General features: G+C 46.1%; 1 protein-coding gene across 5 annotated transcripts in view; it reads right to left on the bottom strand.

Annotated features, from left to right (window-relative positions):
- The window catches only part of LOC122560270 (protein CBFA2T1-like), a 162,542-nt gene that overhangs the window by 25,643 nt on the left and 122,369 nt on the right, over positions 1 to 14,530 (bottom strand). For all 5 annotated transcript variants that reach the window (XM_087994753.1, XM_087994752.1, XM_043710799.2 and 2 more), the window contains 3 exons: positions 9,115 to 9,261; positions 7,375 to 7,604; positions 3,435 to 3,524 (listed from right to left, as the gene is read on the bottom strand). In XM_087994753.1, the coding sequence (XP_087850879.1) occupies positions 3,435 to 3,524; positions 7,375 to 7,604; positions 9,115 to 9,235 (441 nt within the window). In that variant the 5' untranslated portion in view covers positions 9,236 to 9,261. The remainder of the gene's footprint in view (positions 1 to 3,434; positions 3,525 to 7,374; positions 7,605 to 9,114; positions 9,262 to 14,530) is intronic.

The raw sequence follows: 14,530 nt of genomic DNA, 5'->3' as shown, positions 1-14,530 counted from the left end.
ATGAACGCTGTCATTTAGGCAATTCTGCGGCATTAATAGAAAGTGTATCGTTTCCACACCTCAAGGGACTAATCAGGTATTTGTCCAGAGACCAAATCTGCAACAGCTCCACTAATGCAGGAGTGAGAGTCACTGTCATGAATTCATTCAGAGGTAAGTCTTTAACATATCAAAAATGCTTAAGACCCTGAAGGCCCTATTCCCCCAGTGACCTCATTAAAGGACTCCTGACTGTTGCAGTCAAAAGATGTCATTGAATTGCCAGTCCACATCACACAGTGCATTCAGCCACTGATTATCATGACACCTTCCTTTTCCAATGACTTACAAGTGGAATATGAACAAAAGCCCTGTAAAGGTGAGGTCATTATTTTTTGAAATATAAATCCCGGCATCGAGTGTCCATCAGGCATCATCCATTGTAGCAGCTGCAGAACTACCTTTCTCAAAAAAAACGTAGGAAATAAAAAGCCAGGAACTTAACCAGGGTGGCTCGAGTTGAGAGTGTGATGCTGGAAAAGCACTGCAGGTCAGGCAGCATCCAAGGAGGAGGAGAATCAACGTTTCTGATGAAGGGCTAATGCCTGAATCGTCAATTCTCCTGCTCCTCGGATGCTCCCTGACCTGCTGTGCTTTTCCAGCACCACACTCTCAACTCTGATCTCCAGCATCTGCAGTCCCCACTTTCTGTTGGCTCAGTGGTTAGCACTGCTGCCTCACAGCACCAAGGACCTGGATTCAATTCCACCCTCAGGTGACTCTGCGTGGAGTTTGCATGTTCTCCCCGTGTCTGCGTGGCCTTCCTCCGGGTCCTCCAGTTTCCTCTCCTTCTCCCAGCCCCACCCTCCTCCCATTTATCTCTCCACCCCCAAGGCTCTCAGCCTCATTCCTGATGAAGGGCTCCGGCCCATAATGTTGATTTCCCTGCTCCTCGGATGCTGCCTGACCTGCAGAGCTTTTCCAGCAACACACTCTCGACTCTGATCTCCAACATCTGCAGACCTCACTTGCTCTAGTTTCCTCCCAAAATCCAAAGACTGGCAATGCTAAATCGCCTGTAGTGTCTGGGGAATTTGCAGAAATGGAGATAGGGTGGGGGGGGCTGAGATATCCTTCAGACAGTCAGTGCACACTGAATGGCTTCTATCTGCACCCTAGAGATTCTATGCATAAAACTTTAGAGGTTGCATTATTTGAACTGGCCTATTTATGACCCACCGCCTGAAAGAGTTAGTTTGGGTTTTCCCAGTTAAACATTAAACCCATTGAACAGCTGTGCAATGGCTAAATTCAGCAAACCTCACTGTCCTTCCTCATCATTCCACTTTATGCTTTGAAACAGGTGGATGAAGACAACACAGTGTGTAAAAAAAAGTTATTTCACACGCAAAGTTCTAGGTGGAGGAGGAGGGGGTTTAGGGGCTCAGGGTTAGGCGTGGTGGCGATAGAAGGTGCGGAGCACTATTGAGGCTGGAGACTGTCACCACCACACAATTCACACCTCCAAAAATCAAACTTTAGAAGCACAAAATGCTGAGCAATAAAAAGGAGGGCTAACACCAAGTGGACTGCAACGACTCAGGACGGCAGCTCACCACCACATTCTCAAGGGGCAACGAGAAATGCTGGCCTCGCCAGTGATACCCACATTGCACAAGTGAAAAATAAAAAAGTTACCATCGTCAGGTTGGCCTTTCCACAATTCAGTAAAGTTCACTGTCCCTGGCCCAAACAAATCCCAAAAATGGGAAATCACCTTAAAGATGTAGTTTGCCAATCTTCCACAACTGATCAAACATCTCCAGGGATGGCTAACTTTCTACAAGAGATATCATAGGGGCATTAAAAAGATAGAGTGAGCTTTTGTTTGAAAAGTTGGCCTTGTTCGTGATAAAAGTCTTGGGGAGTTTGAAAAGGTGGGCTGTCGACAATCACCTGAGCTGCTCAGAGACCTGGTGGCTGGCGTGGGCAGGTTGTGGGGGTTGGGGCAAGTGGGGGGGAACAGGTTTGCTGATGGGGAGGGTAATGACGATAGGCCCACCTCACTCTGCAGTATCTGCACTGCCCACCTTTGCTCCAGTGGCCCCCATACAGGCCAGGATTCACAGTAGAAACAAATTAACACGGACAAAGGATCCAATGCAGGATGTTCAATGAACTGATGAAGGGCTTATGCCCAAAGTGTCGATTCTCCTGCTCCTCAGATGCTGCCTGAACTGCTGTGCTTTTCCAGCACAACACTTTTCGACTCTAATCTCCAACATCTGCAGTCCTGCCTTTCTCTGAGCTGCTAACCATGCAGTGTGATGCTTAACAGAAGCGAGGGAGGGTGTGAGAACACTATGGTTAGGGTCTGGAATGCACTGCCTGTAAACATAGTGGGGGCAGGTTGAACAGAGGCGTTCAAAGAGGGGCATTGGATGGTTATTTGTATAGTAATGGCATGTAGGGATATGGGGAAAAAGGCAAAATGTTTGACATTGGGGGATAGAACCAGTGCAGGCACGATGGGCTAACTGGCCTCATTCATCAGATACAGGTTTTGTGATTCTGTCTGAGTGCCAAGTGACAATTGACTTTGGAGCAGGAAATGCTGGAGAGATTCCATGGGTCAGACAATGTCCGTGGAGAGAAACCCAAGGGTCATCTCTATATTGGGGGTGGGGGGTGGAGGGAGTTTGTGGAGGGATGGGGTGGAGGGGGGGCAAGAAGGAAGGAGTGTTCCCCACCCGTTGCCTTGACAGCCAGACAGAGACTCACTGCACCCTCTCTGGGGAGTTCCATTCACTGTTCCCACTTTCCCTCTCAGAAGCTAAGAGCAGGTGGTCGCTGGGATGGAGGACAAAGAGTGGATCCCAGCAGGATTATCCCCAGTGCCGGAGTCTTCCATGGGGTTGTTGGTCATGCTCCTGACACAGTGACAGGCTGATCCCAGCTGGTTACTGTGGGACTGAAACAGTGCAGTAGTAGGAGCTGACGGCCAAATCCCACCCTCTCCAACTCGGGTTTAACTTGAGCCACAAATGGGGAAGATTTTCAAGCCATATTCCGGGCCTGATTAAATCTATTCCCTCACCTCCTAAATGCACCTTATGAGGGGGTTAGGGGTTCTATGCAGACAGATTTTTCATCAGTAAGGGAATCGGGGGTTATGTGAAAAAGCAGGAAAGTGGAGTTGAGGATGATCAGACATGGGCTGAATGGCTACTTCTGTTCCTCCACTTTGCAGTCTGACTCTGAGTATTCCTACCATTTCCTGTTTCTTTCTCAGATTTCCTACATCTGCCACCCTGTGCCTAGCTACCAGTGACAACTTTCATGGATTTCCCATTCTCTCCCTTCTCCCATTCCCCCTCCCCCACACCCACACCAGAAGCAAGCTGGGTGCACACAAAACAATGGACGTTCATGAAAACGGAGGAAGACTGCATTACCTTTAAGAATGGAATTACAAAGGGGCGCAGTGGGAAGTTTGTTGCCTCTTGCAGCTTTGAGTGAAACTCTTCAATGGTCACGGTTGAGTTCTGGAAGGGTAGGTAAGAAAATAAAAAAAAAGTGTCAGCTGTGTGTCTGTAAGTGAAGTCATATCCTTAGGGTTTTAACTTTGGCGCAATATTCCAATATCCCCGCTCTCTCCAAAGACAGTTTTAGGTCCATCAAGAACTGATCCTTGTTGAGCTCAACACTTGGGTTTATAAACTACCAGCTAACACAAGTGGGGCAGGCAATGGCATAGAGCTTTTATCATTAGGCCATCAATCCAGAGACCCAGGTAATGCCTGGGAACCCAGGTCCAAATCCTGCCACTATAGATGATGGAATTTGAATTCAGTAAAAATAACCTGAGGTTAAGACTCTAATGATGAAGATTTTGGAAAACGCCATATGGTTGACTGATGCCCTTTAGGGAGGGAAATCTGCTACCCTCACCTGGTTTGGCCTACATGTGACTCCAGACGGCACTCTCAACTCCCTCTGGGCAGTTAGGGACAGACAACAAATACTGGCCTTGCCAGCAACGAATGCAAAAATAAATTCCACTCTGGAGCCGAACCAATAAGCCTCCAAAACTGACCAAATTAATGTTAACAATTCATTCTATGCTTTCAGGAACTCTCATTAATTCCCAACAATGAAGTGTAACTACAAAAAGAGCCAGATGCAGTATTCCATAACACCCCAAACCTATATCATCAACTTGACTGAAATCACACGAGTAACACAAAATAAGATTCACTTGCTCAAAAATCAATTTCCTTGTGTAAAGATTGAGAAAAAACTTTGAATGTCAGCAGGCACACTCACATTGAGTTACAATAGTAAACAAATAGCAAAATAACGTTAGTCACAAACAACATCGGGGTAGACTCAGGTTAATCAGTTGTGTGTTCCCTAGGCGTAAGAGAATTCTGAAGTAATGGTAGATTAAGTAAAATTTCAATCAACTCAGGAGGCCATATCCACACTGGTCAGAACGATAATGCTGTCATGTTTAAATCAACTAGATTTGACCTCATTGATGAAAAACACCAACTTGGTATAAATACAGACAATGAGGGGATAATTTAAGGGAAGTTTCATTTGACCCTATGACGATGACGATGATTGCACCTTCACTGTCGATTGTTCAATGTGATTGCCAATGTGTCCATTCTATCCAGAAGCAGCTCAGGAAGTACATGAAGCATCAGTCAATATAAAAATGGATGTGTAAGTTATATCTTATGTAAAATCATAGGGCCAGATATAAAGAGACTCTCTTCAAAACACAATAAGAAGGACACAAAAATGGACCAAAATGTATCCATTTAGGCACAATACAAATTGACACAATTTAGTTTTCTGTTCACTAAACTGTCACAGCTTGTAACAGAGCATTTTCTATAACCTTTGTAGGCAGTGAAGGGATTAAGCAGCCCAAATCTAGCACAGCTGAGCCCAGTGACAGAGTCAAGGTCGCTTGATCAAAGTGCGCCAGTCCCCACCAATGCCTCACTGTGACATTGCTCGGACACCACAAGGTGATAGCTGTTGTGAATTGAAGTTTTCTTAATACGTGCTGAATTTGGGGCTTTGCTCTGTTACTCATGACCTCACCATAACTCATTTCACAGTGGGCAGCGTAGAACAAAGACTTTAAGCTAGTCATTGGTCTGTGTTTTTAGACAGGAGGAAGACCCAAAGCAGAGCAAGTCAGTGGTGAGATGGCTTGTACCCAATCTACACAGGAATTGTCCTTAACCCTAAATTTGTACAGCGCACCTAAAACAGCTCTTAGCCCCCGTGGTGATGTTGACGATTGGGCCTAACTCTAAGGGAAGAAGTTGAGCTGCCATGAGCAGAACAAATCCCTTTCACGGCGAACACGGGCATTCCTCCTGGACACCTACTCCCTGAGATTTCTCACCATCCTATCTTCCTGTACCAGCCCATCCTAACTCCCGACTCTTTTGTCTGTCCCTCCTCTCTCCTGAGGCTTAGCAGAGGGCCACTGAAGTACAAAGTTACTTTGGGGCCCTGATAAGTGACAGCAGATCCCTCGGAACATGTCAGGCCAGTTTTAGATCTCTCCATCCCAGAGTGTGCTGCTTTGACAAGAGAATTCTGAAGTCATTATTGGTAGATTAAAATTTTAATCAACTAAGGAGGCCATATCAGAACAATAATGCAAATCCCACTCTGATTTCAGGGTAACTGTCTGGGGTTAGGCAGGAAGGAATTTGCAAGGGGATACCCATCAAACAAGGAACCATTCCGAAGAATTAGACAACAATGGGTTGTTGAGAAAAGTGCGGAAAGGGGAGAAAAGATAGGGTGTCATGGAGAAACAGAAGGAAAGCACAGTTGTACAACATGAGAATGGAGAGTTTGACTTATAAGGAGTGGCTGGATTTCACTTTTTCCCTGGAGTGTAGGAGGTTGAAGGGTGATCTTTGAGGTTTATAAAATCATGAAGGGGTATAGATATGGTGAATGGCTGGTGTCGTTTCCATAAGGTGAGAGATTTCAAGACTTAGGGCATACTTTTAAGGTGAGAGGGGAAGCTTAAATAAAATGCGAGGGGCAATGTTTTCTACACAGAGAGTGGTTCGTGTGTGGAATGAACTGACAGAGGAAGTGGTGGATGTGGGTACAGTTACAATGTATAAAAGACATTTGGGTAAGTACATGAATCAGAAATGTTTGGAAGGATATGGGCCAAGCACAAGCAGATAGGACTAATTTAGTTTGGGATTATAGTTGGCATGGAGTGGTTGAATCAAAAGATCTGTTTCCGTACTCTATAACATGGGTAGCAGCACTGCCAGTGTAGAAACCCAAAAACTAAACTAATAGAATTATACGGTGTTATGACACAAGCTATAAATACAAAAGCAGATGGAACAATGAGTCTAAACCCACAGTTAAAGTCGGGTGTACATTCAGGGTACCACACTCAAGAAGCAATGGACATGGTGTGCGGTTGATTCACTGGGATGCTGCAAAGTTGTCAGTGACCCACAGGAACACAGGCCTGGTCTCTCAGTAAAGGCAAGTGTATCCATACTTCAGACAAGGGCACATTTGCAAAGAAGGGAACTTCATGGTCATCTCAGCCAGTGCATGAAGTGAACCTGCACTATTGGTGTCACTCTGCATCAGACAGCAGCTATCCTGCAAACTAAGCGAGATGACTCCCGGCCACTAGAGTGCCACATGATGTGGGAAGGTTCATTCTTGGCAATACAAACGTAGAGAAATGAGCTTAACAAATTAGGGTTAATTTAATTTGAACAGAGGAGTTCAGAAAGGAGCTCTTTAAAATGACGAAAGATCGGGACAGGGTAGTTTTCAGTGCTTTAAGAGTTTAGAGGTTGAGGCAATTGATATAGAGATGTATTTAACTCAGGGAATATGGAAATTTTTTCACATGAAGGGCTGGGAGGCTGTGGAAGGCAGTTAGAATTAGTCATTCGGGCAGAGAGCATGTCAACATTCAAGATTAGATTAATTAAGTGATCAAAAGGAAAGGAATATTGAGTCAGAACTGCTGCTTGTAATGAAGGAAGGTAGAGTTGAATGCTCTGTTATTGCTGTGGGTTTTTTTTTAATAATTCCATAGCGAGCTGTTTCTTTATAAAATGGAAAAGTTGCAAAAAGCAGGTGAACAAGTTCAGAGTTTCACCTTCAAACTCCATCTTTCGAACTAACACCTTTACCTGTGGCCTGCACAAGTTTTTCTTGAGGAAGGATGTTAAGAGTGTTGTGGAACCAAGATGGTCAGTCACAAACAAACTGAACGGCAGACTAGGCTGCAGAGGGGCTGAATGGCTAACTCTCAACATGGCAGTTGCCTCCTCGCTTTCATGAGCCTCCGGATGAGACTGTACTCACCACCAGTGCCAGGACAAGGCTGCGGACTCGCTCCCCGATCTCCGGTGAGATGTCGTTGCCAAATTGCTGCAGGGTGGTCAGAAAGCGCTTCAGTTTGCTAAGCTGGCGGGCACCACAAGTGGCAGGGAGCTGCTGACTGGCGAGAGAGGACGAAGGGCCATTGCTGAAGCGTTGAGGTGGGGATGGCATGCCGTTCAGGGCAGGTGGAGAGTGGTCAACGCCATTCGGCACTGTGTATGGGGGAGGGGGGGGGTTGAAGAGAGAAAACCTTGTTAGGACTCCTGAAGGAAGTCATTGCCATTTTCACCTCATTGCACAGCAAAACAGACTTGACGGGTTGTCCCTACACCTCATGGCTTTTAATATTTTAACTCAATCCTTTGAAAATAACCAGGGATCTTGTGGCACAGTGGTAGTGTCCCTGTCTCTGAGCCAAGAGGCCCACGTTTACATTCTCCACCTCCCCTCAAGTGCGTAACAACTTTGCTGTTTATCTAGATGATATCTATTCAAACATGCCGGGGCTCTTATGTTGTCGTTTCAGTTTGATTATCCCTGATGGTCTAGCTTCAATTCCAACCAACTCAATAATCTCGGCGAACAGATTAGTCAAGAGTCCCTCTGGTGAAGTGTTACGGTATTTTCGGGTTCCACTTACACATTGCCCAGATGAGGGTTGCGAAGCCACTGAGTTCTTTAAACTGTGGGGTTTTCAAATTTATATTAAAAAAGCATTTACTTTATCCGCAGCAGGAATTGGGTCTTAAAGGTTGATCGGGTGGGCCGTATCAGCAATTCAATAAATGACAGGAGCTTGAGGAGACCCCACTGCTGTCAATGCTCAGATAGAGCTCCATCCTGCTGCTGTAAATTGCTGCACAGAGTTTGTAACTGCATAGTTCCACCTCATCACTCCACAGAGGGTCACAACTCTGGGGTCAGGAAGCCCCACTCCATGAGGCCAACTTTCTTTCTGAAATATTAAGCTGGTGGCACAGTAGAATTTGAACCAGAGGATTAGCCTCAGGCTCAGAATTACTAGCCCAGTGATATTACCGCAACCCCACTGACTCCCAATCCTTGTTCTGAGGAGCTCTGAACGAAAGCATGATGGACAAAGCTGAAATGTGAGACATGGGTACAGAGGTAAAAAACAAAAAACTATTTCAAAATCACTTGAGAGTTTCCTTTCAATCAATGAATCCCTACAGTGTGGGAGCAGGCCATTTGACCCATCAGGTCCACACTGACCCTCTGAAGAGGGTCCCACCAAGACCTGTCCCAGTAACCCTTCATTTCCAATGACTAATCCGTCCCTGGACAATGGGGCAATTTAGCATTGCCCATCCACCTAACCTGGACATCGTCGGAGGAAACGCACACAGATATGGGGAGAAGGTGCAAACTCCACACGGACAGTCACCCAAGGGTGGGATCAAACCAGGGTCCCTGGCACTGCGAGGCCAGTAAGCCATTGTGCCACCCATGAAGTTATACCTCACAATGAATGTTGATGAATAGGGGAGGGGATTTTACTGGCTTGAGTTTTAAATGTTCTCTCTTATAGAAATACAGGAGCTGTACACTGGTTAAAGTTGCAGAGAATTGTTATTCCTGCTATTCTGCCCTCATCGATTTAAACTTGTTCTGTCTTATCTAGGGTTTAAGCAAAGCACGCAGATGAACGATATAATAGACCCCAGAAACAACGGGATATCGAATGTAAGAAACGTAACCCACGTGAGGTCGGGGTGAAGGAGTTTGGCCGAGAATTCCCTTGGTTTCCAGACGGAGGTGGCGGAGGCATGGTTGGGGGTGTGGCTCGAGACTGCACTTTCACATCCACTGGTGACCCCGGCATTGCGGAACGCGTCTTCTCTCCGTTGACTAGAATCACAACAAAAAAAAAGGATTTTCTTCAGACCTCAATGTTTGAAATGAGGAAAATCATTGACACAGCTGAGACAATTTTGCACATCACATTGTAGTTCTTTCCCCTTAATTACGCTTACCTGGTGATGCCCCCTCGTGTCATTTACAACATCTTCCCAGTGCAGGGGAGGCAATGACCCAGTAGAACTCTTGCTAGACTATTCATGAGAAACTCAGCTAATTAGATTCCCTACAATGTAGAAACAGACCATTTGGCCCAACAAGTGCACACCGACTCTTTGAAGAGTAACCCACCCAGACTCGTTTTCCTCTGACAAATGCACCTTGTACTATGGGCAATTTAGCATGGCCAATTCACCTGGCCTGCAGATCTTTTGATTGTGGGAGGAAATCAGAGCACCCGGAGGAAACCCACTCAGACATGGGGAGAATGAACAAACTCCACACAGACAGTTGACAGAGGCTACAATCAAACCCAGGGCCCTGGCACTGTGAGGCTGCAGTGCAAGCCTGCTCTTTTTCTCGACTGGGACAACACATCTATCCTAGGACGAGCCAAACAGAGACACGTGCGAGAATTCCTAGAAGCATGGCGCTCCAACCGGAACTCTATCAACAAACACATTGACTTGGATCCCATTTACCATCCCCTGAGAAAAAGAATAGGAAATGACATCACCACAGGAAATTATGTCACCACCGGAAATGACATCACCAACCCAAGGAATCCTATACCATTCCACCAGTGCTTCATCCAGAGGCTCACTGATGATATTACTTAGTATGATGACAAAACATCTGAAAACGAACCTTCCAGTTCAGCGAGCAAAACTACACCCAGAACTATGGACAATTGTCAGGGAACAATCAACCTGGTTCTCTAATGCCCTTTGGGGAAGAACATCTGTCATTCTTACCTGGTCTGGCCTATATATGACTCCAGACCCACAGCAATGTGATTGACTATGAACTGCTCACTGGACAATTAGGCCTAGCCAGAGAAGCCCACATCCGGAGTGAATTTAAAAAAAAGGACCCATCATACCTATGCTGTCTTTCTTGTACTATCACTCCCCACATCCCATCTCTTCAGATACTTCATGCCTGGGCTTGGTGTGACTGAAGATTATTTGACTTCAGGAGGAGGTTTTAGTAGCATGGAGAAAGGCCCTTCAATCCATTGTGTCTGTGCAGGCCATCAAAGATCTGAGCCTGTGGTTCTACTGACATCCAGCTGGGAGAAGGTGAGGACTGCAGATGCTGGAGATCAGAGCTGAAAAATGTGTTGCTGGAAAAGCGCAGCAGGTCAGGCAGCATCAGAGGAGCAAGAGAATCGACGTTTCAGGCATAAGAAGGGCTTATGCCCGAAACATCGATTCCCCTGCTCCTTTAATGCTGCCTGACCTGCTGCGCTTTTCCAGCAACACATTTTTCAGCTCTGACATCCAGCTGGATCTGGAGGACTTGCCCAGGCTGACGCTCCCTGCGCAGGGAGGCTGACTCACATTCTTAATCCTTTCCAGACAGGATCAGGAAAACAGAGCATGGCTCACCGTCTGCTCTGCGGTGTTTCTCTTGAGCTACACAGCTTAGGCAAATAAAGCCAGTGGCTTGATTTGCAGACTTGAGCAGTAACTCTACACCCAATACTCCAGTGACGTGCTAATGGAGCCTTGCACTATAAAAATACGGTCTTTTGGGTGACATTATAAACAGAAAATCCCAACTGCTCCTTCTTTAGGGGGATGTGCCAGATGCTGTCACAGACCTGCTGGGCTGAATGGCCTCCTCCTGTTCTGTTAATGATGTGTAATTGCACTTCTTTTGAAAACAAACACAAGGGGACTCCCTATATCCTGGCCAATAATTTTCTGTCAACCAGAAATCGCTAATTCAGATGATCTGATTATTATCGCGTTGCTCTTTGTGCGAGTTTACTGTGTGTAAATTGGCTGCCTTGCTCCCTACAAAATCAGTCAGTTGCGAAGTTATGAAATGCACGACATAAATGGGGGCATTTGTTAACCCAGTGCAACAGGAGACAATTAGCCTGGAAAAGCTTCAAAGTAACATCATCACTAGGTTGGTTGTTAAAATAAAACAAACCTTAGTGTACAACAGGACCTTGATCACATTGGCGCTGAGGAGTGGCAGATGGAGTTTAGTCTAGATAAATGTGAGGTGCTACATTTTGGTGGGGAAAATCACGGCAGGACTTATACACTTAATGGTAAGGTCCTGGGAAGTGTTGCTGAACAAAGACTCCTTGGAGTGCAGGTTCATAGTTCCTTGAAAGTGGAGTCTCAGGTAGATAGGATAGTGAAGAAGGCATTTGGTATGCTTTCCTTTATTGGTCAATGCACAGAGTCTAGGAGTTGGAAAGTCATGTTGCGGCTGTAGTTGGAAGTCATGTTAGGCCACTTTTGGAACAGTGTGCGCAATTCTGGTCTCCCAGCTATAGGAAAGACGTTGTGAGACTTGAAAGGGTTCAGAAAAGATTTACAAAAGGATGTTGCCAGGATTTGAGGGCTTGAGCTATAGGGAGAGGCTGAATAGACTGGGGTTATTTTCCCTGGAGCGTTGTAGGCTGAGGGATGACTTTATAGAAGTTTATAAAATCATGAAGGGCATGGATAGGGTAAATAGATAAGGTCTTTTCCCCAGAGTAGGGGAGTACAAAACTACAGAGCATAGGTTTAAGGGAGAGGGGAAAGATTTAAAAAGGGACCTAATGGGCAACGTTTTCACACAGAGGGTAGTGTGTGTATGGAATGAGCTGCCAGAGGAAGTGGTGGAGGCTGGTACAATTACAACACTTAAATGGCATCTGGAATGGTTACATGAATAGGAAGGATTTAGAGGGATATTCCTGATGAAGAGCTTATGCCCAAAACATCGATTCTCCTGCTGCTTGGATGCTGCCTGACCGACTGTGCTTTTCCAGCACCACACTCTTAGAGGGATAGGCCAAATGCTGGCAAATAGGGGGACTGGATTAATTTTGGATATCTGGGTGGCATGGACAAGTTGGACCAAAGGGTCTGCTTCCATGCTGTACATCTCTATGACTCTATGGGCGGCACGTTGGCGCAGTGGTTAGCACTGCTGCCTCACAGCACCAGAGACCTGGTTCAAATCTCACCTCAGGCAACTGTCTGTGTGGAGTTTGCACATTCTCCCCGTGTCTGTGTGGGTTTCCTCTGGGTGCTCCGGTTTCCTCCCACAGTCCAAAGATGTGCAGGTTAGGTGAATTGGCCATGCTAAATTACCCATAGTGTTAGGTGAAGAGGTAAATGGGTCTGGGTGGGTTGCTCTTCAGAGGGTCGGTGTGGACTTGTTGGGCCGAAGGGCCTGTTTCCACACTATAAGCAATCTAATCTAAATGGACCATATGTGACGGACAGGTAAAGGAGGTAATGTTTGGTTCTGCTGTTGGTTTCCTGACTGTAGTAGAGGCAGTGACAGTGAGTAGCTGCATTAATGTAGTGGTTTCCTGGAAAGGTCTTAGTGTGTTTTACTCGGTATGTAGTGGTGGAAGGAAGCAAGTGTCAAAACCCTACTTGTGGCATGGTTCCAATTTTAACCTGATGAGGACACCAACAACAGTTGTATTTATATAGTGCCTTGAGGTGGCAAAACATCCTGCTACTGAGGAGCATTACGTTACAACAATTTCACACCAGACTGCAAGAGGAAGCAATAGGACAGGTGAGCCAAAGCTTGGTCAGATGTTCGACGGAGTGGTCCGAAGGAGGTGTAGAAGAGGAGCACCTTGGGAAAGGAAGTATGGATATTTTGTGCCCGGATATCTGAAGGCACAACCGGTTAATGTTGAGATGATTAAAATCGTGGATGTGCTAAGGGTGGAACTGGGGGGAATATGGAAATTTCAAGAGGGTTGTAAGTCTGGAGGAAGTTGCCGAGGTTTCGGGGAAGGGGGTGAGGGGTCAGACGCCTTTTGACATCAGGGATGAGAATTTTAAACCTGAGGCGTCTCAGACGGGGAGCTAATGTAGGTCATCGATCACAGGAGTCACTAGCAAACAGAACTTGGCACGTAACTGGATTCAGCGCAGAGTTTTGGATGGGACCAAGGAAGGTGCCAGTATATGATTGGAATGGACAGATCATAGAAACCATACAGCATGGAAATGGACCCTTCAGCCCAACTCCTCCATCCCAACCAGGTTTCCTAAACTGACTTGGTCCCATTCATCTGCATTTGGCCATATCCATCTAAACCTTTCCTGTCCATGCATCTATCCAAATATCTTTTAAATGTCATAATTGTACCCACCTCATCTACTTCCTCGTTCCATACACACATCACCCTCTATATGAAAAAGTTACCCCTCCCTTCTCTTTTAAATCTTTCTCCTCTCACTTTAAATTTCTGCCCTCTAGATTTGGATTTCCTTACCCAGGGGGAAGAGCCTTGGCTATTCACCCTATCTTATGTCCCTCATGAAATTATAAATCTCTCTAAGGTCAGCCTCAGCCTCCTATGCTCCACTGAAAAAAAACATCCCGGCCTATCTTGCCTCTCCTTATAACTCAAACATTCCAATTTCAGTGACATTCCTGGTTAATTGTTTTTGCACCTTTTACAGTTTATTAACATCCTTCCCATAGCAGGGTGACCAGAATTGCACTTAGTGACAGCCTAGAAAGGGGTTTCAGCAGCATACAAAAATGGGGAGGTTAGATTACCTATGGTGTGGAAACAGGCCCTTTGGCACAACAAGTCCACACTGACCCTCCGAAGAAGGACCCACCCAGACCCATTTCCCTCAGACTAATGCACCTAGCATTATGGGCAATTTAGCACGGTCAATTCACCTGACCTGCACATCTTTGGACTGTGGGAGGAAACTGGAGCACCCGGAGGAAAACCACATAGACACGGGGAGAATGTGTAAACGCCACACAGTCACCCGAGGCTAGAATCAAACCTGCGACTCTGGTGCTGTGAAACATCAGTGCTAACCACTGAGCCATCGTGTCAGCTTGGAGAGGGAGCAGAAATATTGGCTGGTTGGTTCACTTATTTTGATGAGAAAGTGAGGTCTGCAGATGCTGGAGATCAGAGCTGGAAATGTGTTGCTGGAAAAGCGCAGCAGGTCAGGCAGCATCCAGGGAACAGGAGAATCGACGTTTCGGGCATAAGAAGGGCTTATGCCCGAAACGTCGATTCTCCTGTTCCCTGGATGCTGCCTGACCTGCTGCGCTTTTCCAGCAACACATTTCCAGCTCACTTATTTTG

This window comes from Chiloscyllium plagiosum, unplaced genomic scaffold, assembly GCF_037043375.1.
Source record: "Chiloscyllium plagiosum isolate Xiang-an unplaced genomic scaffold, Cpla_swu_hap1 HiC_scaffold_15, whole genome shotgun sequence".
Classification (NCBI taxonomy): Eukaryota; Metazoa; Chordata; class Chondrichthyes; order Orectolobiformes; family Hemiscylliidae; genus Chiloscyllium; species Chiloscyllium plagiosum.
This window is presented reverse-complemented; position numbering and strand designations above follow the sequence as displayed.